Here is a 16354-nt window from a genome sequence, read left to right as displayed (position 1 = left end):
TTACACCGATTAGGGGACTGTGTTAGTGGACTCTGTTTGGCACTAATCAGTGTAACATATTTTTGTTTGCCGCATGTATACATTGCCATAGTTTTAATATTTAATATAATGATTCTGCTACATGCTTGTGTTTATGTCGCTGATGTGCCTTGGAAATAAAAACAAATCTAAAAACACTTATCAAGATATATATTTTGACATAAACTAGAAAGAAGAGCTAGGATATCATCTGTAATTAAGTACTTTTAGCTTAGTTTAGGTTTAGCCTTACCCACTATAAAATGTTTGTACAGGGTTATAACTTATTTATAATGGTTTTTGTAAAGAAAAAAATTATATGGCGCTTTATTTAATTTTTACCTTAAGTGTGCATTTCCCTCTCAAGACGGGTCTCGCCGCGTCCTCGTAGAGAAGCAGTCGTAAGTTTTGAGAGCCCTCAAGGTCGAGCGTAAAGCTCTCGTTCCAGCGCGGCTGTGCGCTACGACACACCAGCTTAGACTTCACTTTGCGGAAGTAGTGCCCGTACGAATCCACTTCCACAACTACATAGTAATCTGGAAATAAATAAAAATTCAATAATACATTGTAAATACAAAGTAAAGTACTAATAAAATGTATACATATTTAATTTGGTATTTGAAACTGCTTTATAAGAATTGTATAAAGCTTGGTATATATCTATCAAGGATCGAAGTCTTCATGAAGGTGTAAATCATCTTTATGTAAGTCAATCAAAAGAAATGAGTCTTAACTTTAAATTGAAGGATAAAATAAGCGAGTTCAATTTGAGTTTACTATATTTCAAACTGGGCTCTTCTGGGATTCTTCTAGTAACACACAAAAATAATAAATGTCTGTATAAATAAATGAATAGGTACGAACATTTTTACGCAAAGACCTGCGTCCAGCATATTTGCTTAAAATAATTTTCCTAAAAAGTTTTAAAGGCGGCTTTGATGGGTGGTTACTATGTCATAAATAAATAAAAAAAAAGAAACTATTTTTAAGTTACTAGGCAGGTGGAGTGTGACGTATAACTCACACAAACATGATTAGTTACACGCGTTTCGATTCAAAAGTCCATTCAGTAATAAGCCAACATTTTAACTTATGGTATGTTGAGATATTTGATTTATACTTATTATGTAAGACATTCGTGAAATTCTTAAGGCCATTGTATTGATGTAGATGTGTAAGGTGCTCACTAACCCGCCGCCGTGTCCAGAGGCGCAGTCATCCCTCCGATATGCAGCTGCAAGTCGCCCAGCAGAAGCGAGTCGTCACGTCCACTGCGCAGCAGGTACGAGCCCATGTCAGTTTGCAAGTAACTGCGACATGCCGTTACCCATGCCTGCAACTCTAGCATAGAGATTGCGTTCGACCCAGCCGGAGGTGCTGATGATGCCTGGAAATTTTACCTTTATTGCACGACCCGCAAAGTGGAGTTGGACACGTGTCTGACCTGATTGTTCACGAGGTACCAAGTTTAAACTAAAGGAGAGTCCCTTGTACATTTGGAACCATATGGTGGACAAGAACATGGCACGCGTGATCACTTGCTATCCCGTGTTCGAACGAGTTAGAGCCGACTGTGAGCTGGAAGTTTGGAAGAAAATATAAAGCAGTAGCATCACATTATCTTACAATACTGCGGAGAAATTGTAAAATTAAGGTCCGGTAAGGGGATTTTGGATACAGAAAATTGTGATATAGTAATAAAAGATAGAGCTTAAGTTTTAAAACTATATTAGAGTACCCGAGTCTCAAAACAATGTAAAAATAAATAACACATAACTTTTAAAACGAAAAAATAGTGTACATGCAGTGTTGTATGAAATGTGGCGAAGGATGGAAGGCAATGCATGGAAAGTATAAAAACGCTACAGAATAGGAGAACATGTGAAGGACGGAAGAAGGAAGAGAATGAAAGAAATTGTTAAGGATAAAAAAGAGCATGGAAATAAAGTTGAAAAAAAAATTAACGAAATAGATGTCCCTCTTTTAAAAATGGCTAGGAAACGGGATGCCCCTAATAGCGGGGCCATTTGGAGAAAAAAAACCTTTTACCAGCCAGCCAGTCTGCCGTCAACGCGCGCAGCGTTGTTGTGATTTTACATAATAGTTAACCGTTTGCCTATTCATAGTTTTGCTTTGAAGAGAATATGTAAATAAATACCTGAAGAGCGTGTATAGAATCAATCCACTGGGTGCGCTCGTACTCTGAACTGAGAAAGAATATATGTTGTCTCTGGAGCGCTGCCGAGCCGCCGGGCGCCTTGGCGCCAACACGGAGCACCAAGTTCGGCGATGCTAGAACCAGCTGCCCTTCCAACTCCGCCAATTTCTTGCGTTGCTTCTCCGCAGCCCCTCGACCACCGATGCGTATTTTCTGAATTATAATGACAAACGTTAATACAAACATATTAATGTTGAAAATTTTTTTTGCTACTGTAAATAATTTTATTTTTAACCATTGTAATATATCAAAAGAGTTTAGTATGTAATTCACTACGCGGTTGAATTACTGTGGGGTACATCGTTTTAGCAATTTGGGTCCTAAATGCCGGTTTACCAATGAAGCTCTCCATTTCTATTCGCATATAGTGGCAAAACTGCCTAAATTATATAACTATAATTTACGAAGAGTGTGCGTCCATGATGGGACATATTTGACTCAATAGTTACGATATTCTGAGATCTTTACACATAAGTAAGAATAGTAATGATACGATTGATAAATCCATGGTGTCTCTATGTTTAAACTAACGTTTTCCTGAAGGTTGTTGTAGCTGAAGAAAACACCAGAAACGTACCGAGTATAGCCAAGGCGATCGGTATGCTGCTTATTATATGTCATCAGAAGATCTTGTTAGCCACACGTGATAGTAAAACTAATCTTTCTGTTATAGTGCTACCAAAATACTTAAATCGCGTCTTTTGTATGCTCGCGAGGACACGAGAGAAGCTATCACTTTTCACGTTTACTCCGGTCCCCACAGACCCGGTCTTTTCTAAGGAACAGTACAGCGGTTTCGGCAACACTATACGCATGGTTTGCAATGTTATTACCTTGTCGTCATGGGACGCCCGCTCGTCAGCAAGTATCTGATCTCGGACGGTAGATGCCTGCGACTTTAGCGCCACGATGTTGGCGGGCGACGTTTCCCTCGCTTCGCTACCACCGACGCTCTCCTCTTCCACTACCACGATTTCAGGTAACGGGATGAACCATTTCAACTCAAACGTAAACTTGTCCCGACCAGACGCCTGTATATAAAAATAAAGGTTTATACGACAAAATATTTACGCGATACTGTGTGCTTTAGAAATATTCTATGTGAAAATATAACATTTTATCGGGTACAAAAGCTACATTGACTTAATTTCATTGATAGATCAAATCTAAGGCCACCCGTAGATGAATGAAAGTAACTAATATAGCATAATTAGCAGATCGGTAAATAACAGTAAACATAGTGCGCAGAACAGATGGTCTCTGGGACTTTAAGTTGGAGTAGAGATTACGAACCGGCCAGTGCCACGTAGGAAGTCCAGCTACAAAGATTGACGACCTTATTAAAGACGAAATGAAATTCGGATGCAGGCGGCTTTCTGCAGGTGTATGTGTATATATGTGGAAGAAATTATATGATAATCATAATAAAATTACATTTTCTTTAGTAAATTTTTAAATATTAAGTACAAACAAATAACAGCAACTGTTTGCATATATACTCCGTTTTTTAAATTGAAATGATGATCTTTAAACTGTAATTAATTATTACATTACTTAATTAACTTGTAATTTTGTGCAGCTTATATATAATACCTTATATTTAGCACAGGCAATAACGTCATTAAATAGAAAAAGATGTCTCAATTTTCTGTGTCCGTCGGAAAGTTCTACGATGAAGGAGTTCTTCACGAGTCTTCTTTGGGCGCGATCAGCGTTCTGTTAATAAAATAAACACCGGTAAATATAATGCTTAGAAAGGAAATATGAAATTTAATAAAGTTATATTATAAGTAAAGTTATAAAGTAATATACATACCGGGAATAAAGATTTTGTTTGTATGATGTTAAATTCATCAAGGAAATGCTGTGTCATGTTCAGTGCGTCGGTTAACATTGCATGATCTGGATGACTAGCTGGTGTGTATTTTATGAGATCCTGGAAAGAAAAGTTAGAAAAAGTGACTACGACGGTGAACAAACTTAACAGACACTGTGTACTAAATAATGCTTTGAATAATCATCTATCAACTAATGTATAATGTAATTGCATAAACCAAACTAGTGTAATATATAAATGTATCCTAGTTCAACAGCAATAGTTTATAAGAGGGTCTACTTTCGTCAACAAACTGTGTACCGTTTGACAATTTTGTGTATACATTTTTTTTATCAATTATATCAATGAAAACATAAATAGGTTATACTAAGTGGATACTGTGACTTAATAACATATAAACATTTGTAATTTTCAGGCTTTAGTATTATCCTGATTGAGCTAAGGTTTCCTTTTCTCTTCTCTTCCTTTCCTTTGGCACATTTTAACATTAGTTTTGTACTCGTCACACCATGGAACGCTTAAGCGTCCATGGTGTGACGAGTACAAAAGGAAGGATTTAGTGATTTGGGTGTAGTTCGGTGAAGTATACGTCAAAATTATATTTAAAATATTATAGGAATTGATTAATATAATAATTATAAAAAAAAGAAATTTAATCTTTGGTTTGGAAGGACTGCCAATAATCAGGAAAAAAATAATTTTTGCTCTCACATCGTTAAAAGGTATTTGTAATTGCTTCTTTTATCATAATTCATCCCACTTCGATCGTCTCTACCTTTCATTTACAAAGATGCGGTTGAGAGGACGATACTATGTCTGATGAAAAAGGCATAAAGTGTAGACTTACGTGTAGGACTAGTGCATTTTTCTGCACTCTGGCGACAGGCTTATGCAAGAGGTCGTCGAGCGACATGGGCTGCCCGCGGCATGCGATTTGGCGCGTGAGGTCCGCAAAGCGCGCAGAACTGCTACAACGACGACGTACGGCGTCCGTCGCGCGCCCGTAGTTATGGAGAAACGCACCGTACACATTTATGTTCTCCGCCTCGATGGAAAATATTTTATTTTTATTGATAAAACCATTATTATTCATAAAACCAGCTGACTCGGCAAACTTTGTTCCAATTAACACAACAGTCAATGAATCTTAATTTACGCAAAATTAATTTAATTAAGGGCAAATTGAGAAAATATTGAAGTATTTTTTTATTAAATTACAATATTTATCCATACAATTTTGTCCGTTTGTTCATCTTATGACAATAAAATGTTTAGCTTATGCTAACTCAAAAAAAAATTGAAATCAATAAAAAATGGACGGTCTGGTTTGTTACTGTTTTTCATTAAAATATTGCAAATTTACCATCTTTTTGAAATGAATTCCAACTGACAAGGGCTCCTCCCAACTTGCCACAGCCGCCTTCAAACCCTCTAGAAAGTTCTTATGGAGTTCATGCAATTCCGATATCTTGTAAAAAATTGTATTGAATTCTTCTTCTGTTATCACGGGTTGAGATGTGGACAATGTTGCTTTTATTGCATTCATATACTGAAAATATTTTTTTCAAATAATTAATACTCTTTTGATTATATAGATAGACATTTTAATTATATAGATATATAATTGTATCTTAATTACAAAAAACGAGATGGTGTTGACTGACCCTGAAAAATTTACGACATGATTTCTCTAACCCAAAAACTCGTTATACTGGTGTCCCATAAATCAAAATTCAGCCAAAATTGAATGAACGGACAGCTAAAGATTAGAAAATTAAAATGATACAACATATTTTATTTTAACACAGTTAAGGGTGTATATACTAATATTTTTAAGTACATTGTTTCGTAAATAGTACATTATTAGGGAACCGGAAAGCAATGTCTATTTCTTAAGTTACACGACAACATTTTTAACAAGTTTTTATTTCTGATCAGCAATATACTATCTTCATTATCAAAAATCTTTTACCAACTAGTATACAACAACGTTTTCCAAGTACACAATGAGCTACCAAATGACAATCAAATATCGTTATGCGCAGAAACGACATTACTTTCCGGTCACCCTAATATTTTGTCTGACGTGTACTTACGGTAGATTATGAAAATGAAAAACAAAATTAAAAGTAATAGTTTCTGGTCACAGTTATAAGAAAACCATTTATAACATTCGTTAATTTTTTTTAGTCATATAATATATTTAGAAAAAATACGAGACATTTTTTAAAATTTTGGTTTGAAATTAATTTACGGAACAATCTATAAAATAAATTTATGAAAAACTTAGAGCACATAGTGATTACCTTCTCCATTACGTAAAGACATTCGACATAAACCGTTTCACTCTCGATAATACTTGTCACGATGCAGCGATGCATCGTGAGACGCTCCGCTTCGGCATTACTGCTGGTATTCGATTCCTGTGGATGCAATCATTTGAAGTATATTTAAAAATAACGTGATTATAATGACGTTGCTTCAAATTAGAGAAAACAACTGAAATTTCTTTGTTCCTTCATAACATATTGTCTACTTTTATGTTTTTAAAATAATAAATAAGTGAATTGTAAGTATAAAGCATCGCACGGTAATAATACATTATAAAACTGAATACATTAATCAACGATATACAGGTTAATTGCTTATAGATGTTAAAGCTTTTATGATACACCTATTTCCAATCATCTGTGTTTAAGAGAGTGATCACTTTATCTGTATAAAGTGATCACTCTTATAAAGGTGATCATTATTTCTTTTTTTCTATTGGAATGCGACAGACCATTAACTTCTGGCACTACAAAGCCTGCAATGACATGTCGGTTTATTTTTATAGTTTTATACATTATGTTGCTTATTATACATTTTTTTGTTAGAGCGTTCACAGAGTAAAAGCCTAAAAAGAACAATATCCTGGAGGCCTGAGAGCATAAAATATTATATATGATATTATATGATACAAGATTTATCTTTTAGGAAATTAAATTATTATAAATTAAAAAAGTTAAAATTCTAAAAAGAAATATCATTATTGTAAAACGAGTAAACAGTAGACTTAAATGCCGTTAATAAATTATAATTGCATATATTCCCTGCCACAATGAAAAATAAAATTTTGGTTTGTAATATATTCTTTCACAGAAAAAAACATGTACAACAACAAAAAAAAAACTTAACTAAAAGTCGTTGTGTAACGAGTTGAATGCTAAAAACAATGGAACTATAAAGCGGCTTGTTTGGTTTCAACCACTAACTTTGTAAACAATCCGAAAGACCCTTCAAGTCGTATATGCGCCACTACCACCAACTACTACCAAGCTGAAAATTAGTCGCAATAATACCATGACTTTAAAAGGTCTAAAATGTACGTTACACTTGTGTTCTTTTCTTATTATTGTAGCAGAATGTGCTGATTTTGTTGCCGATAGTAAGTATATATATCTAAACAATAACATGTAATATAAAAAGTACTTTAATTGTTACGAAATATATTCAATGCTAATATTAAATCTTTAATAACATATCTCCTGTACAGATTATCAAATAAATCGTGTAGATTTATCGCCATTCAACGATGCGGTTCTTTTCAATGATATAGCGGAGATAATCAACGATTTTGACAGCAACATGGTGTGTATGATAGACAATTTTTTTACAGGCAGTTAAAAAAATTTAAGCATATAGCATGTTACACACATACAAAGCTAATTTCGATAGCTTTTTATGTGTGTAACATTGTATTTCAGGTTTGTTAAGAGACGAATCACTTTTTTTAACTTAAATTCTATTTAGATCAGATTATGTTGGAGAAAATATATCTAAAGTTCAAGAGATTTTTTTTTAATCCAATTAATATATTCAAATTGTTACTTATACCAAATAGAAATATTCTAAATAAAAGTGGTTCGTTTTGTCTTTTTTAATCATTTATTTACTACAAAACAATAAAAACCCGTTCAATGCAGCATTCACCGTCGCCTAGCGAGAGTGAGAGTGAAGAAAACATAGAAGATTTATTATCTGAATACCAACATTACTTAGACAAAGCTCACAAACAAAAGAAAAGTTACGAAGACAAATTAAAAAACAAAGTACCCCTCATACGACACGAAAAATTTTCTAAAATGAAAACTCTTCCCGGTAATAAATATTCAGATTACTTTAATTCCTTGTCTAATACGTTTGGACTTTCGGAAAGACCACCCAATAACCAATTGGACTTATTTGTTCCTTTAAATCCAGATCTTAAATATTTCCTTAGACCAGAATTATACAATCCACAATTTCATAAAAATAATCGAGATGATAAAGAGAAAATATTTACAGACGAAAAACAATTGATTGATATTAACTCTCTTTCTCCCAGACCCAATTATGATACATTAAAATCGCCATGCATTTGTAAAGATGATCAAATACCATGCGATTGTAATTGTAAGCAATGCATAATTTCATTAGATGCGCCTTACAGCGACAGTTTTTCGAGAAACACAGATTTAAAAGAATACGAAATTCCCCTTTCGCCGTCTCCTTTTATTACTGATAATACGTTTGATAACTCAGAGGTATCAAATAGACTGAGAGAAACATCGGATAACGATTTAAACATTCGTGTTAAAGTTGATGTAATGCTACCTAAAATATTTGAAAGTATACTAAAGCAAAAAAGTCGTCATCGGGAAAAATTAATTCAAAATGATAATAGAAATTCAAAAGAAAAAAATTATCTAATTAATGCACCGCTATCTAAATTTAACTACCCTTTACCTGTAGACGTTTTTGGTTTCCAAAAACCAATGCAACTTAACAAACATGATTCTACATCATTACATAAATTAACAATCCACAAAAAGAAGAAATCTAAATTGAGCAATAACAATAACAAGAAACACAAGAAGAAGATAATTACATTTCATAATATAAAATTCGAACCGCGTGTTATTCCATTGGTCAAGCTAGATGAAAATTACAACAACCATAATGCAAATATGGTCCTTGAGAACAACAATTTGGAATTAAAAACGCCGCTACTTAAAAATTATACTCTCAAAATGAATGCTCTTAATTTAAAAAATCAAAGTATACCTATAACGCCAAATACTAGTATAAAGACAATTATAGCAAGCACTTCAGAGACTTCTCTAATTACGAGCATAATTGAAAATAAAAATGATTTTAACAAAACTGAAAACAGTATAGAAATAGATTTTGCAAAAACAATTCCAAATATTTCAACTGAGTTGCCTCCAATCTTCAGAAGCAAACGATCTGTTATAACACAGAATACGTTGAAAATCATCGGCAATGACTCATTACATGCAATAAAAGAAAAGAATAAAGAAATTAACCCTATGAAAAACCTTAAAGAGTATAGTAAAATTCTATCTAGCGATTCTGAGTTATTATATTGGCCAAATATTACTAAAATCCGTAACAACACAAATTTCAAAAATATTACAGAAATAATATTAGAAAGAGAAAACAGCAAAGTAAAGTTAAATATGTCACAAGAGACTATTCGTAAGAATCACACGATTGCACTTGAACATGCGATATTTGGAAATGTCGACTGGAACGATGTAGATACCGTTGCTCCTGTTTTCATGTCTTTTATGGGCAAATATATAAAAGGAATTTTGACTTTTTGTTCTCAAAAGATATGCCACTCTATGAAATGTTCTGAAAAAACTTGTGTACATAGAATTTGTACACCAGAAGAGCGATTTAATCAAAGAGGTCATTGCAATGGATCGAATGAAACAGGTAAGTTGTGTTCATAATGATTTACTGGATAAAATGAGTTGTGAGTATTATTGTTCACTGGATGACATCGTTCTGAGAAAAGATATTGCAACCAAGGGCCTTATTGTTTACCGTCAGGTGTATTTTTTGCTAACCACGTCACTAACTGATGAAAAAAGAAAACGAACTATTAGGAACCATTTCAAAGTTAAGTATTGAGCTGTAAAATGGATCATTAAAAATACTGTTACCATTTTACGATAGGCTGCACGTTTAGCTCGAATCTTTTTTAACAGTAGACAACATCAACAAATTACACAATCGATTGTAAACTTATATTTCAATTGACTGCTGTTCAAATATAAAAATACCAGCTTAATTTGTACAAATAATAGAATTGTGAAAATTTATTACTTGTATAATTCAACCAAAACAAATCATTTATTTATTTAATAAAACAAACCGATCGTGGTTGAATATCGGTACAAGCTTAATTAAAAACATATTGCGTGATCATTTAAGCATTAGGAAGCTTTTTGCTGGATCATTTCTTACTGCTCAAAAACGCCGTTATGTTCATTGGTGACGATGTTAAAATTCGATAGTGGTGACTGGTCTTGCCTATCTGCCTACAATAATTATGAGAGGGAAAAACAATAACATAGAGATATCCATACGGTCCCTACTAAATAACAGCCCACGATTTTGATATATTCCCTAAACTAAGAGAAAAACTTTATGGAAAATACCTACAAAAATAAGAGGGCACACTGCTTCTAACAATGGTTTACAGGATGCAACGGCGTCAATACAATCTATGTCAAGCAGATTATTTTTATGAACTATTATTAGTTGATACGTAATTTTTCGTATTCTAAAACTTTTCAGTGTCACACTCGTATCCATGACATAAATAAAAATTCACTTCTTGAGATTAGAATGTATTGTCTGCTGAAATGCTGCAGAAATAAAAAAAAATACTGTTCTTCTTTTAGATAGTGTAGCTACAATGGAAGCGATTATGGATCTACCTTCAAATATAGCATTTGAAATAGTTGATATATTGCAAGATAAGATGTTGGGTAAGATATTCGGAAAGGCGACGTTTTGTATCAGTTCTAAATGTATCAGCTTAGTCGCTGCAAAGAAAACCTTCATAAAATCTAAATGTTCTTTAAAAGAATTGGATCTTACTGGCCACTGTTTAAATTTGAAACACTCCAAAATTATGTAAAAAAATTATGTATTGTTTTGAAAATAAACGTTTACTCCGAAAATACTAATATTATGATTTTGATAAAGTTTATGTAACCTACCTAGTTTCGAATAACAGCGCAGTTTTACATGTTACTTACAATGGATACAATATACCACAACAATATAAAATGTTTATTAAATGTTATAATAATAGTTTTAATCCTACATTTATTGCCAAAAAGTTCACAGACATCTAAAGTAAGTTTACATATTTGTTATTCTATGAACATTAGTTAATAATATGACTTATTGTTACATTTATACTTATAGCCAAGAACATACTATGTCAATCCATGGACTTCGATAAAAAAAGATACAACTTCAAAGATAATTACTTTCAATTCAGCTGGAGAAGTCATAGAAGAAACTATGCCATCATATACCATAAACATGAGAAACAATAAACCGTATAATAATTCACACACTAAAAAAGATACGGACGTCAGAAAAATTTTCAATGATTACTTAAAACAACTAGATGAAAATCATTTTCCCGAGAATAAATTAAAAATATTGACTTATTGTATTAAACGAGACACATGTAGGTTTTTAACTTGTCCAAAAATGAAGCAATTTTGTGTTTTATGTGAAATTGACTTGAGAAAAAACTCAAGCGACTCTACAACTTGTGACGTTATATCAACTGCATTTTTGAATTCTAAATAAATGAAAATAATTGTATACCAACCGTATGTTGGAGAAAGACAGAAGGTAAAATTAGTTTATTCAATATTGGATCTTTTAACGGGACTCTCGTCGAAGGCAATTTTTTTAAATTTATTTCACTTTTGACCGTATTTTACGTCGCAAGGTGTTGTATTGTTTAATAATAGTTGTGAAGAAACTCCATTACAACACATCATTTAAAAAAAGGTTTAAAAGTACTGATTTGTAAATATACATTTACTGAGATAAAATTTATATGAAAACAAAATAATTATGCGACATTATTGTCAAGAGGTCTTATCATTTTAATATATTTGTTATTGAATTATATGCCTTTTTATCAATTTATTTTAATGTGTTTTGAATTTAATTACCGGTAATTTAATAATCTTTCGCGTAGTTTTAAGAAAAAAATTGATCCCATTTATTTGTTACTTCCTATAGAATGTAATTTTAATAATTATATTTTGTTTTTTCTTTTATTTACGAACATAATTATTGGCCAAAACAAAGAATTATTAAAAAAAAAAATAATCTCCGTAAGTAACAATTGCTCGTTAAACGCATTTTTGAGAGTTCATGTGATAAAACAAAAACAAATATTACCTCAGAGCCGTACACTTATCGGTCAAACAATAAAAAAAATTCAAGGAACGGTTGAGTGTTATTGTTTCAAAGAATTATGAAGAAAAAAAGTATAGTCGTTGATACATTTATCTTATTTGTCCTTTCTTTAAATGGTTTGACTACGTTTGGGATAATTAAAAGTTTGGCCGGTATGTTCGTCACAGCTCATTATGTAAACATTACCAAGGGCTTATCTTCTCCAAGATAAGGGACATACCGAACCTTGTCGTATAAAAGGTCCAGGTGAGACTGTGCAAACATTTATTTCTCTAGAAGAGACGCGTGTTACCTGTCGTCATGTCAATTTCCAATAAACTAGTGTATTTATTCATATTGTGTGCTATCAACAAATCAATAAGCAGCCCAACTGAGCGTAAGTACAGTTATTAATAATTTTTATTTTATTCTCTTAAAACATGTATCTAAGGAAAGGAAATTTTAATATTACTATAATTTTGGTTAAGCATTTAGCAAAACCTCTTATATCAATTGTGGATAATATATTTTTCATTATCAAGAGCATTCTATTTTTAGTACGTGGAAATGTAATATTTTTTTAATAACTTTACACTCGACAAGCATGCAAAAATTTAATAAAAAGTTGATAGTGGTTATAAAATTGACACTTTGCAGATGTAAGCGAGGGCCGCGGAATAGGTTCTACGATATGGGGTTGGATAACCTATCCTTTCTCCTGGTGGAATTCAGGAGCTCCCGCTGAGAACGAAATAAATGCTGAAACAACGACATCAGTTTTCACGCATGACAATAACATAGAGATATCCAAACATAACGTAACAGTATGGTGCAACGATCAGACATGTACTACCATGAAGTGTGACAAGGATGGCTGCAACAATATTACTTGTAACATATATGACACAGACATGTCGGGCTTATGTAGAGAATACACTACGAAACCAGAAGAGTCTACCAGCAAACCGATAACACCAGTACCGGATACAGAGTCTAAAAAAACGACAGCGACGACATTATACATGGAAGTCTCTTCTTCAACAACTAATGCTAACTTAACCAGCGAAGAAAGACCTTTAGAATTAGAAGCAATTTTATCTTCCACGGTTCCGATAAATAATAACGATGCTACAGATTTAGGAGTTACCGATTAGAGTTTGAAAAAACAATATAAGTTGCTCTCCAGATTTTTTTTGTATTTCGGGTATATGTTTGGACGAAATAAATATTTTTTAAAACCCAAAACTATACATCCAAGATAAACTAGCGGTAAGTAACCTTTAGGAGTCATAAATAGTATAAACGAAAGTTTACTAATATTTTATTGTTTAATTAAGTCGACCAGACCAATCGGAGGTAGCAGGTATGCGCGCTTTCCTAACGCGCGATACATCGGTTCCAGTCGGATCATAAAACAATAAATAAAATATAACAACTCTTTGCTATTATTTAATGTAAAGTTTTTTTTTTGATAAATATTAATATATTAATTTAGCATAAACACTATAGCGCTACCCAACAGCTACTGCGGGTAAATAACAAAATTTTATAAATTGTTTTAGGCTAAATTTAGTAAAACCGCAATCTCAAATCGGACGTGTACTTTATTAATATGCTATATAAGTCGACTCAAAATTATACATACATTTGACAAAAAGTGATTTTTTGAAATGAGCTAAATTGGTCTCAAAAAATGTTGTCTGGCAGCTGATGGACTATCATTAATTTTTGAATCATTCTTTATAACTAATTTTTAAAAATTACACTAAATAAATAAAGTTAACTATCGATGTTGCCAACTTGATATTAATAAAACTAATTATTTTTTGTCGACAAGCCGACTACGTAATAATAAAATTCACAGCAAGTAGTTGTATAATATTAAATTATACGATACAATGAAATTGTTTAGTAGGAAAATTATTTAAATTAATAACTTCAGTGAATATGTCTTAAAATATTTTGTCTTTTTTTGTTCAATCCCGTTCCGTTGTAAGTTAATTCTTTAATTACAAGTTTGATTGAATTCATTTTAAAACAACTTCGGTGTATTAAAAAAATAATTATCACCTTTGATTGACGCATCTTTCTAATCTATACAAAGGTAAAGCAACGAAAAGAGGAAAATTCGTAATTACTTTTCAAATTAAGGTACTTTCTCTCTACATTTGTCTTATTTTGTTTGTTGCTTTTTAAGTAAATTTAGTCGTGTTCTTTATATATCTTCATCTCATCTTGTAAAATCTTTATATATATATATATACATATATATATATACATATATATATATATATATATATATATATATATATATATATAAATAAGTTGTAACACGATGTAAACTATCAAACGTAGCTCGGGGGGAGGGGAGGGACCTCACCACATATCCATACCACCTCCTCATCTTCAGCTGATATTTTAGATTTTTTTAATTTTTTTTTTAAATATTTGGTACCTTACGAAAATTTAGTAATACTATGTAATCGTTAGGCTCGCGCTCATAATTTTTTTCCTCAAACTACCTGAATACTGCGTCTTCTGTATCATGAAATCGCTGTTAATAATTCTTAATAAATTTTGAAATAACCTTGAGATGAGTATATTTTTAAAAAAATAAAATAAACAAAAATCATTTTGAGGTACTGCAGATTAAAGAAATTACATAGCATTTTTTTGTCCAACTTCTTAAAAATTACTAGAATTCATGTTAAATAATCCCTAAAAATTTCATTTGGCTAGCAATACTACATGTTATATAATATAGGAGCAGCGAAATTCCAACATATTAATTATGCCAATTGCCTAATGCTAAAGTGTTTTTTTCAGCCAATTTACTTTGTTTGTTATTCTAATCAGTAAACAATGGTCAGTTTATGATCAAAGAGTGGTAACAAAAAATATTTTCGTCTCGTTACGCCCAGTGAATGTTAATTAGTCACTAACCAATACTGTATGTTCGTTAGCATTTACATCTTCACCAGGCTTAAGGTGACACTACGCTAAAGTAACCAACCTAAATAAACCTTAGTCACTGAAAAAGGTAGACCTTTTCCAAAGCTCCATTGAAGGCCATTAAATTGTTTATGTCATCGATTTTAGAGACCTTTAAGTTCTTTAGTCATTTAGGTGAACGCTCTGCCTTCTTAGAGAAAGAGAATGAAACAGCCACCTACGGATAATTGACTTTGGCTGTCATTCGAAATGCGTAGCGTTCCGCCTCGCCGATGCCCAAGATGATATATATAAGATTATACATATAACATTGTTATATTATTAATCTAACAAAACGGTAACTTATGATCTCGAATTGTCCTCAATCCAAGAAAGTTTAGTTAAAATTTGTAAATAAAATAACATTTATTAAATAGATACGTTTTATTATGATTTTTTAAAAATGTACAAAAATGACCCACATAGCCCGGCTATACTGCTATGACTATACTTTTTTATATTTTTTAAATATTCATGAATTTCGACTTTTTTAATAATGCATAATAAAGAATCAAATAGATCGCCATTAATTCCAGATTTTTCATCATTTTAATTTTATGACATCCACATTAACATTGGCCTCGTCCATAAATTGTGTATTAATTCACAGATAATATAAATTAAGATCGGAATTAAACACAAACTTCTTGGCAACGGTGTATTGCAAAAATACATTCAGTTCCTTTGGTCAAAATATCGATGGTAATATCATAGGAGCTCCAATCAAAGTGACACATTGAGCAGTGATAGCGCAGTGGTCGAGGATGGAGACTAGCGGTTGTAAATCATGGGTTCGACTCCCGGGATACAATTTTATATAATTCACAATATGTGCATTGATTATATACGATTGCCACTACTCAAAAACAAGTTTCCAGAGAATGGGCAGCTGTATTCTCTACTTATCATAATATAACACTGAGATCACCAACCTGCCTGCCAAGGATGGCGATTTTGGTATATCCCCCAATAGACATTTTTGGTGGAGGCCTATGTCTTGCAGTGGGCGTCTATAGGCTTAA

At 32.2% G+C, this 16354-nt stretch overlaps 1 protein-coding gene and 1 pseudogene across 2 annotated transcripts in view; one reads left to right on the top strand and one right to left on the bottom strand.

Annotated features, from left to right (window-relative positions):
* RhoGAP1A (Rho GTPase activating protein at 1A) overlaps positions 1-16354 on the bottom strand; it is a 30789-nt gene that overhangs the window by 6996 nt on the left and 7439 nt on the right. For both annotated transcript variants that reach the window (XM_068777549.1, XM_068777550.1), the window contains exons 8-16: positions 6380-6496; positions 5437-5622; positions 4921-5118; positions 4053-4172; positions 3830-3952; positions 3070-3267; positions 2177-2389; positions 1210-1405; positions 361-554 (exon numbers count right to left, since the gene is read on the bottom strand). In XM_068777549.1, coding sequence (XP_068633650.1) covers positions 361-554; positions 1210-1405; positions 2177-2389; positions 3070-3267; positions 3830-3952; positions 4053-4172; positions 4921-5118; positions 5437-5622; positions 6380-6496 — 1545 coding nt within the window. The remainder of the gene's footprint in view (positions 1-360; positions 555-1209; positions 1406-2176; positions 2390-3069; positions 3268-3829; positions 3953-4052; positions 4173-4920; positions 5119-5436; positions 5623-6379; positions 6497-16354) is intronic.
* LOC137933562 (uncharacterized) lies at positions 12536-14632 on the top strand (annotated as a pseudogene).

This window comes from Battus philenor, unplaced genomic scaffold, assembly GCF_028537555.1.
Source record: "Battus philenor isolate CCGP_79_NKW_IND1 unplaced genomic scaffold, ilBatPhil1.0.hap1 SCAF_13, whole genome shotgun sequence".
NCBI classification, from domain to species: Eukaryota; Metazoa; Arthropoda; class Insecta; order Lepidoptera; family Papilionidae; genus Battus; species Battus philenor.
This window is presented reverse-complemented; position numbering and strand designations above follow the sequence as displayed.